Source organism: Acipenser ruthenus, chromosome 5 (genome assembly GCF_902713425.1).
Source record: "Acipenser ruthenus chromosome 5, fAciRut3.2 maternal haplotype, whole genome shotgun sequence".
In the NCBI taxonomy this organism is placed as follows: Eukaryota; Metazoa; Chordata; class Actinopteri; order Acipenseriformes; family Acipenseridae; genus Acipenser; species Acipenser ruthenus.
This window is the reverse complement of record NC_081193.1, coordinates 25,564,652-25,575,258: the sequence shown is the minus strand read 5'-3', so window position 1 is coordinate 25,575,258 and position 10,607 is coordinate 25,564,652. Positions and strand designations below refer to the sequence as shown.

The 10,607-nt window shown below is 37.7% G+C and overlaps 1 protein-coding gene across 3 annotated transcripts; it reads right to left on the bottom strand.

Annotated features, from left to right (window-relative positions):
- Positions 1-684: 684 nt before the first annotated feature.
- LOC131737103 (cystatin-like) lies at positions 685-4,188 on the bottom strand. 3 transcript variants are annotated; one of them, XR_009328676.1, is made up of 4 exons: positions 4,067-4,188; positions 1,927-2,138; positions 1,492-1,557; positions 685-1,129 (listed from the first exon to the last, which is right to left on the bottom strand). XR_009328676.1 is itself a non-coding variant. In XM_059023870.1 (3 exons), exons 1-3 carry the CDS (start codon positions 2,122-2,124, stop codon positions 1,043-1,045), a joined length of 351 nt encoding a protein of 116 aa, XP_058879853.1. In that variant the 5' UTR covers positions 2,125-2,138; the 3' UTR covers positions 685-1,042. The 3 variants fall into 3 exon arrangements, 1 of the variants encoding a protein (XP_058879853.1); XR_009328677.1 differs by lacking the exon at positions 4,067-4,188 and adding an exon at positions 3,229-3,326; XM_059023870.1 differs by lacking the exon at positions 4,067-4,188.
- Between the last annotated feature and the right edge of the window lie 6,419 nt (positions 4,189-10,607).

The window sequence follows — 10,607 nt, the reverse complement described above, 5'->3', positions numbered from 1 at the left end:
TTTACATGTTTAAACCTTTAGAATAAATATCTGAATATTTGAAAAGTATAATAACTGTGTGGGAAAAGAGTCAAATCATTTTAATTTGTATTACAAATCATTCATAAGATAATTAATGACAGACTCGAAGGCGATTCCCACCCCCTGACTAGGTGGCAGTAGCACATGGAGTGAGGATTGTATCTGGTTGTCTACACACTTCTTTGTCAGCCATCGCTCGGCTATTGTTTTGAGCCGCGTCTGCTCCAGCGCAGGACCTCTTGAGAAGCTGCGTCGCTGTGCAGACTTTTAAACCCGTGGATGCGTGACCTGGTGACGTCTTTTCCGGCTGAGTTCACGCAGACGATGAATTTGGACAAGTTTTCCGTAGAGACTGCGCAGACTTAGCAAAGTCTGCGTATCGTGAACGCCCCATGTTCTTTGCTTAATCACGTGATAGGGGTGTAAAACTTTCAGTGATGACGTATTTTAAAGCTGCGCGCGCACGCCCTCCCACACAACAGCTGCTCACAGCATAGCCGCTGGTAGTACAGTCTCCGGTCTGCAGTTATACCCCTCTCAGAGGAGCTGGATCGGAGATCACATGTTCAGGAAGTCAAATTCTTCTGGAAGTGCGTTCCAGCGAATGCAAATTGGACATTTTAAACTTAGGTAGAAAAAACACACGTCACTAATTGTGACATGTTACACAAAAAAGGACAAACGCACATTTAACAAAAATAATTCTTATCTTTTGTGAACAATCCCATAATGTTTTAATTAAGTTAACTACATATATGGTTATGCAAGGATTACTTCTGTATGGGTCATATTTTACAGTACATGGTTTAAATCAAGTTTTAATCCTAAAACATGTGCTTGTCATTGCATAATGGTATCCAGAGCAAACAGGAAGAAGGGGAAACACCTCATTGTGGGCAATTCAGCAACTTAATATCAATGGAGAATGAATGCTAAATGATAGACAGGATAACACAAAATGGCTAGCTATTTAGCAACTGCTAAAGTTAAACCCCTCCAATGTGTTTTTTTGTTTTTGTTTTTAGGGCTGGCTGTTGCACTTTGTATCCAGGAGCTTCATTATGTTTTTCCAGAGAACCTCCAAAACCACAAATTTGCATGAGAATTCCTGGAAAAATAAATAAATAATAAAATAAATAAATACAGAAAAAAAGAAGTACATGTTTGTGGTTCTCATTTTACGCTGTACAAATGGTGGAGGAAATAGAATATTCTAATAAGTGTAGAGTGGCACTACACAGTACTTTAAAAGTGAAAATAAATCTATTTACACTACAAGACTCCAGTACACTGAAATTGCCCCACCCTGAAGGTGGTTCACTTAAGTTACTTCAAAACCCTGAACTAATTGTTCACAATATTTAATTGTTTCACACAAACAGATTAATATTATACTCATTGCATTTTTAGTTTGCAGCAGTTAGTCATCTGTCAACTTCAATATCCCCATAATAATGCAGAAGACTTTACCTTGTTATGACAGCCATGTGCGCATCCCATCTCAATATGCAAGTAAAATTTCATTCCCGCAACCACCTGATGAAACATGCAAACTAAACAGATAACTGGCGCAACATTACAAAAACAAACCAACAAAAAAAAAACACTACTGTGGCGATTAGGGTTTAAAAGTAATAGAAATAAAAAAAGGGAAGGAAACCCTACAATTTGCATATAAAAACGATACTTTATTTGAAATGCACATTAAAACAAGCAACGCATTTTGGTTTAACATTGCCTTTATCAGGGTACAAAGCACGCAAGACAAATTTGTATCAATTGCCAGAACAAGCTAATTAGCAATCAGTTAGTTAATTAAGATAAACAATTAAAGAGTCAATCAATGCATCTTTGGAGAAAAAAAAAGCACACAACACATTCTTGGAAGACAATAGGAAGAGTCACCTGTGCTTTGGCAGACAAAATCCGGATCATTTTGCTGGTATATGAATGATTGGATGCTTTGTTGTATTCAGCGACAGCAAATGTGGCTGCCCTCTGCACATCCTCTCTGTCTGTAGAAACGTCTTGAAGACCCCCAGGAATCTGGGCGAAGACAGCAACAAAGAGAAGTACACAGAGACTCTGCCAACAGCATGCCATGTTCAAAGTGTAGCCTGGAGAATGAAACCAAGAGAGACCACATGGTAGCTGCTACATATGGAGGAAGGACCAAATTGTACCAGGATACTATATAGCACCCCTACTACTGCACATGAAATATTTTCTGACATTCTAAAAACAACTATGTGTACTTATCAGGATGTTCTAGCTGTACATGTATAGTGGTTTTTTGAACTGCGGGTGGCAACAAAGTATCGTCTGGTTCACACAAAGTTTTACATTTTTATAGTAGGCCAGATGGTTATTTTAAAGATACAAAATATTGCAATTTTCAGAATATGTATTCCAAATGCATTACATTTCAGAAGTCATTTGCTTCAATCCAACATACAAATACATTACCAAAAAACATAGGTCTTAAATGCAGACAATTTTCAACATTGCATAAAAAAAGTCAACACTTTCATTTGACCAAACAACGAGACTCCTTACCGCAAATACAGTATTTAAAACACATGTTTCCAATTACAATGTAGCCTATGAAGTAAAGCAGGCTATTACTCATTTAATAAATTCTTACACTACTATAGTACTTTTGGTATGACAGTTATCTACCAGAAGTAGAGATGCACAAACCGATTATTAGGATAAGCTCTCCACAGGTGAGGGTCACTGGTATTGGATTGGGCTAACTTCAAGTGAAACAGTTGAAGAAACAGCAGCTTGAATTTGTGTGGATTGCTGTTCTCCACAGTCCAAAAGCCTAGCATACACTTGGAAAAATTGGCGGGAAACTTTTTCAAGCTGCACATGATCATTCCTGCAGCACGCTCTTTATAATTTTTATGTATATATATATATATATATATATAATGATAGATAGATAGATATATGCTGCACTTACTGTACTAAGACTTTGTAAAACACAGGGGAAGAACACAGAATCACCTATGGCAAGTTTTTAGTTCTCTAGGGCCCTCACATCCCTTTGGAGAGCCCATAGTAGCCAATAATGTTAGCATAGCGTCCCTTGGAAATTCCACTTACCGTATCCATGATTATTAGGATAGTGACCCACAGAATTTACAAATTGCAGCCTAAAAATAAAAAATGTTACTTTTTACAGCATCTTATTTGCATTACCTAAAAACAAATTTACCCGAGTACCTGGCCATCCCAGAGATAAATCCAAGGAACATCAAAACCTGTTTTGAGGGTCAGATCACCTTTAAAATCTCATTGTTACTTAAGTGGTTGTAATATTTGTGGTTGCAACAGGTGAAACAACTAGTGCTGCACAAAACAATTATTCAGACAAGCTCTCCACAGGCAAGAGTGATTGGTGTCAATTGGGCTAATTTAAACCAACAATTCACACAAATCCAAGTAGCTGTTTCTTCACTTGCAATGGTAAATTAGCCAAATCAACACCAATGGCCCTCACCTGTGGAGAACTTATCCAAATACTTGTTTCATGCAGCACTAATAACAACTAAAATACTTTGGTTTAATCAATTCTTGTACTGCATGTGGTCTGAATGTTTAATCATGTGTTTGAACTGCTATTCAGGTCTTACTTATGACTTATTGCTAGACTCATACATGAACAGCACTAATGCAGTATAAAGAAACAAAATCATAACGTATTAAAAATAAAATCAAACAAAAACACCCACATGATCCCAGCTGGAGTCCATTTTAAAATCAAAGTAAAGCACTTATGATGAGAAAGCATTCTTTTTAATTATTTTTGTTTTTAAATATTCACTTCACAAAACATGTCTTATCTAAATCACCCTAAAATGATGTCATTTTTGTTTTGAATAACTTATTGATGGTGTTTTTGTTAACATTATAAATTAACCTCCAATCTTCCATATACAAACAAGATGTTCACATGAAAACTTCCCATAATGCTCACAGAGTACAGTTTCAAAACCCTTTACATTACATTAGGGAGAAAACAGGTAAACCAACTCACCTTACTTAATTATACTCGTGAAACAGAGCAAATGAATCTATTCCCTGTTTTTTAGGGAAGTGAACCCTGTTTATAGAGGCTGGGGCACCTTTAACTTTGTGTTCCTTAAAGGTACAGAACCTTAATTTGACCCAGCTTCCATGGTGTTGAGAACTCCTCTTCCAATTTGATCTATATTACCAAACACCAGTTTACAGTAAATGGCACTTTTAAATGTTATGTTTTTCCATCGCCATCTTTTTAAATATGTAATTGACACCTCATCTTAATAATGAACTTCTACTTCAAACAACTCCAACTGTCAAGTTTCTTTTACTATTACTACAATTGAGCAACCCTGTGTTTAAGAAGAAAAACAATTCATAAACTCCATTGGAGAAACTAAACAACAACATTGATATTCAAATCAGATTGATTATACAATTTAACGAAGCCTTGGAAAGCAGTCTGCTAGTGGCATCCTATTGTTGTACATATAATCACTGTAGCACTATATCAAGTCCCAGAAACTGACAATTTATAACTGTAGATTAATTTTCTTTTTGTCATTGCTGGCCAGGTTTGCAGCTGGTTTCCAAGAGCTGGTTTACAGCAAGCCAGGGAACATCCAGGATGACAAAATGACACGTACATTTCTGAAACAAAAACATAAGAGACTAGAGATCTGTGCTTGAAAAAACAATGACACCTGTTCACAATGCTTAAGAATGATATTGAATGGTATGTATTAAAGAATAAAATACATTTTGATATTCACAAATGTTTCCTGCACTGTTGCTAATGAAGTCAACTACAGCAAGATAGCAATATCAACCTGTATTTCACTTATTTTATGATGTACTTTGGACATATTATGTGAAATAGCATGCATTATCTCAACAACATCAATACTGTTTCTAAGTCAGAATTTACATGTTGCTTAATATTTGCTTTATAGCTTAATTTATGTCACGTGCCGCTATTCAATTGCTTTCCAAAAGCCTGAAGACTGAAACCCAGTGACCAGCTGGGTTTTTATAGTATGTGTATCACAATGTAATCTTTGCACAGCTTAAAGATTATTTTGATAAAAAAAAAATCTTTGCTTAAGATAAGATAAAATAACTCAAACACTTCATTTTCTATTTTTGTGGATTTAATTTTGAATACAATATGCATGCACATTGTTTTTTATCTACAAATTGCAGTTCCAGCAGGAGTGAAAGTCAAGCTACTGTTCATTGTGTTTGAAGCACTTGGTAGTTTTTGCTTGCGTGCACAACCTTTCTTTTCTGATTATGTGGATTGCATAACACATTATCAACTTTTGAAGAAAAAAAAGAGCACAGTGATTTTTAATTTTTTTTTTATAGTTTTTAAGATATGCAGCTGTGGCCAAAAGTTTTGCAACACCCTAGAATTATCTAATTTTGCTTCATAAAGTTGAATGAAACAGGAAAAGACATCAGAAATCTTGACCTGTGCTACTCAATTAGAATTGGTAACGAGTAGATTTAAGCTATATGAGTATGATTTTTAGATAGATTTTGTAACTTCAGAGCGAGCCAATATCTCCTCGGAAACACGCTCAGCCATCATTGCACTTCATAAGGAAGGTCTTAGCAGGCAAAGCACAGTAACTACGATCATCCAGAAATATAAGAAGACTGTTAGTTGTAACGCTGCCCCCAGGTCTGGATGTCTAAGTCAGCACTGCTCGCCAGGATCGACACCGATGCAGTTAGTTTAAGAGATAGGATGGGCAGTAGTGTCCTGAACATTTGTCGCACATACAAAGACTGGACAAAAGATGACTGGGCCAAAGTAATTTTCTCTGACGAGTCCCCCTTCAGCTGTTTTGGAAACCGAGGTGGGAGAAGTGTTGGAAGGCACAAGGAGAAAGAGACAAGCCAGTGTAATGTCCCAACGATAAAGCATCCGGAAACATATCTGGGGATGGTTTTCTGCCAAAGGCACAGGATCCCTACATGTTTTTCCCAAGGGGACAGCTATGAACAAGGAGTTACCTGAAAACACTGTAAGACCACCTCCTCCCTACGGCTCAGAACCATTTTCCCAACGGTGAGTTCTACGTCCAAGATGACAAGTGAAGAAATGGTTAGAAGATGACAGTATCACGCCACTGCAATTTTGGCCTGGAAATTTGTTGGATCTCAATCATGTTGAAAATGTTTTGGGTCTGATAGGACAGGAAATTAGGAAAAGTCAACCATGCAACCGAAATTAACTGGAATCAAGTGTAAAGGCTGAATGGATGAATCTAAAGGTCAACTCGACCCTTTAGCATCTCGTTAAGTCCATTCCTGAGAGGATTAAAGAAGTCTTAAAACACAATGGAATGCACTGCAAATACCAAGTACTACTATTATGGCTTCCTGTAGACTTTTGAAATATCATTTTGTAGTTGATTACATGATGCTAAATAAAATATCAAATTTATGTTCCTATAGTTGTTTTTGGGGAGGAGGGACTAAGAGAAGGGAAATTATTATACAATGTTGTATTTCTGTTGTCAGGCTTTGGGTTATTCTGGACCGAAGCTATAGTATCCTGTCTGATCTTTTCAAATACTACAATGTTCCTGAACGAGGGTATGCTACAATATAATAAAACATAAAGTATAGGGTGCTGTGAAAGATTGAAGCTGATTTTCACTCACTCAGGGTCAGTAAGTAGCCACTTAAGGTAACCACTATTGGAGTGGGCTATCAACTTATTGTATATGGTACAGCACCCCATAGAATATTCTATATAAACTCAAATTACATTTAATATATAGGAAATACTACTAAGTATTAAGATGTAGCTTTTCTTTACACAATTTAATATTACATACAAATTGCCATCAATACCAATAATTAACCTGATCCGATACAAAAAAGTTGCCTTATTATACAGTAGCCAGTTAATATAATTTGTAATAATTTTCCTAATGAATGATTCATTCATGTTTGTGAAATCACATCTGTTTGATATCTGTTCCTAATTCAGTTACATATTCTCATCTGATGAATGAAGAATGGTTACAGCCCATTTCTGACTTTTTACCTTTGCACAATAATATTAATAGGAAACCTCTATTACATTGAAGTGAAAGGGTAGTTTGGTCTAAGATTACTAACAGAGGAACAATAAATCCCAATTGTGATCAGGGCTAGCTGCACACCCAATTCTGTCTCTGCCCTTGACCCACATAGAACACTTGTTCACTGTTTGGAGAAGGTTCGCTTCTCCCCAGACACTTCTGCTAGAGTACCCAAGAACCACCCTTATCCCACTGAGGAATAACTATTGCACACCTTCCTGATTAAAGACTGAGTGTTCTAGAATGCAGTGTATTACATAAGTGTCCGCTGCTGAATGCTAGCACTTACAAAAATAAATGAATCTTGCACAGATTCATATTTTTCCCTCTATATGTAGTTCTCATATATTATCTTGCATATCATTTTTTTCCATATTCCTATATTTGAACTGTGCAACATCTCTTAGACGAACATTCATTTTTGCACAAGTTGTAGATTACATTATCATACACATACTATAAAAACACAGATTGGCCACTTCATTTCATCCTCCGAGCCCAGGTTTAAGAGTGACCATGGCTTCCTGGTGGCATTGCGTGCTTCTCATCCTCACTGTCTCTACAGCCTCAGCTGAACAATTTGGGGGTCTTAAAGAAGCTTCTCTTAGCAGCCCAGGTGTGCAGCGGACAGCCAGCTTTGCTGTTGCTGAATATAACAAATAATCCACTTATGGGTACGCCAGCAAAATGATCAGTTCTGTCGGCTAAAACACAGGTACAGTAAGCACAATATTATATGACGTATTCTTTCAAGTATTTTCGTTGCTCACTATACAGAGATATTTATTGGTGTCATCCAACAGGTGGTTGCTGGAGTAAAATACTTCTTGGCTGTAGAGATGGGACTCACAGAGTGCAAGAAAAGAGAAAGCAATGATGCAAAGTCTTGTGCTTAAACAACGGTGACAAGGTAAAGACCACTTTTATTACAATGTATTAGACCGTAATAACAAGTAAACCATTTGGAATGCAAGTACATGTTTATTACAAAAGTGGCAAAGGTCTTGTAATTACTTGTGGTTGTGTATTTATCATTTATTACCAGGTAACCACATGACAAGTGCAATAACAATGTTGCTTTTTTACCATGAGTAAAGCACACGCTTTTTATGGTGTAGTTGTATTTTTTCTGAACATTAAAGAAATAATACTGTTCTTTCTGTTTCAGAAATTCATGTGTCATTTCGTCATCCTGGATGTTCCCTGGTTTGCTGTAACCCAGCTCTTGGAAAGCAGCTGCAAACCCGGCCAGGGTTGATAAATGGGAACAAATCTCAATATTTCAGTCCTCCATGTGCCACTGTATCATACCAACCCCCAACCATATTCAAAATTATGAATTGTTAGGTTGTTAAAGTGTTCTACATTATCGACACGTGTGTTATTTCAAAGTCATGTCGAACCAAAGTCACAAATCAAGTAAGCCTACAGACATTGGACATTTTCCAAAAAAATATGCTACAATCAAACTTTTTGTAATTACTTGAATTATATTTTCCTTTTACTCCTAAATTATACAAACAAAATGAGGTAGTATGAGGTATTATTAATAGAATCTGTAAGCTGCCCAGAGCTACGTTGTCCTCCGATGCTGTAGCTCCAAGGTGGCTGCATGGTGAGCCTGCATTGTGTAAAGAAGCGGGCGGCTGATGGCACACGCTTAGGAGGACAGCGTGTGTTCATCTTTGCCCCTCCAGCGCAGAGGTGGTAGCGGTGAACTGAGCCTAAAAATAATTGGACATTCTAAATTGGGAGAAATAATAAAATGATTGGCAACCACTAAATTAAAAAAATAAATAAATAAGAACAAAAATACAGATCAAGGAATCATGATAAGTTTTCAGTATGAAACTTGACAGACTGTCAAAATGAAAACATTACAAAGTTATTATCAGGTATACCTCCCTGAACATTAACACAATCTTTGCAGTATTGATGCATAGACCTGATCAGCCTCTGGATAAACTGCTGTGGGATGTTCCGCTACTCTTCCTGTGCAACTGCAGCCAGCTGGTGAAGGTTGGGTGGTCACGGTTGTCTCCTGTGGATGGCACTGGCGATTTGGTCCCACAGATGTTCTATTGGACTCAGGTCAGGAGAAAAGGCTAGCCACAGCAATACCTCAACATTATTTTCTTGCCAGCAGATGGAGTGGTGAAAGTGTGATGATGTGGGGAGGAATCTCCTTTAACACAAGTACGCCTTTGGTGCAGAATCAGGGCAACCTTACTGCTCAGTAATATGTTGATGAAGTCTTGAAGCAACAGTTTTTACGTTCCTGCAAACCAACCCGGAAGTGTCAATTTTCCAATACAATACAAAACCACAGTGCTAGGATTACAATTGCATGACTTCAAGAAAACAATGTGGAGATCTTGCCATGGCCAGCTTTTCCAATAGAACATCCTTGAGACCAAATCGCCAGTGCCATCCACAGGAGACAACCGCGACCAGCCAACCTTCACCAGCTGGCTGCAGCTCCACAGGAAGAGTGGCAGAACATCCCACAGCGATCTATCCAGAGGCTGATCAGGTCTACGCGTCAAAGTTGCCAGGATTGTGTTAATGCTCAGGGAGGTCATACCTGATACTAATGTTTTCTTTTTGAGTTTGTCACGTTTCATACTGCAGACTTATCTGTATTTCTGTTCACATTTTCTGTGATTTTGTTTGCCATCTATGTTTAAAATAGTTGATTAAATGCATTAGACCTGAGTGTTGCCTTTCTTTTGTGCATCAGTATATATTTAAAATAATGGTTTACTTGTATTGTGGGGCAATCATGAGTTAATTTAATTGCTAAAATAGGTTGACTATTTTAGTCTCTCTCACTTTTTTTCTCTCCAATTTAAGTGTCACTCCAGCAATGTAACCCAAGTACTGGCTACAGATCAACAGGCATCTTCTGTTACCAGTGTCAAGCCAATCCCCTTTGTACACTCTAACTACTGAACCAGTATGTGTTGCTGCAGCAGAGATTTCAGTAACTCACTATGACCAGGTTTTGAACCAGCAAGTTCCCCATCACTTGACCTCACACTCCACATGGCTGTTCCTTTACTAGGGAAGTCATAGTGGGGACCCCTCATATAGGCCTTTCCATGAGGCTGTATGCAAACAAATTCGACCACAGAAGTAATCAATGTGCTCTTCTACAATCATAGCGTTGGTCTTGATTTGCTAACATGCCCAGTACTTAAGGCCTCTGGACTCCCACGCACAAGTAGAATGTAGTAATCTTACTTGCCACATTCCTGACGAGTGCTGTATGCAAATCCGATACAAGTGTAAGGTCAACAAAGGTTAAACAAATATTGTGAGCACACTTGAGAACACGGTGCTCAAGCACAGCTGCAAGGTGGAAGGATGTTTTTCAACTCAGCTTCACACACAGAGTTCGTGAGAAAAGTTACCTGAAACCTCTCCTGCTACCAGACCATCACCTTTCTCCTAGAG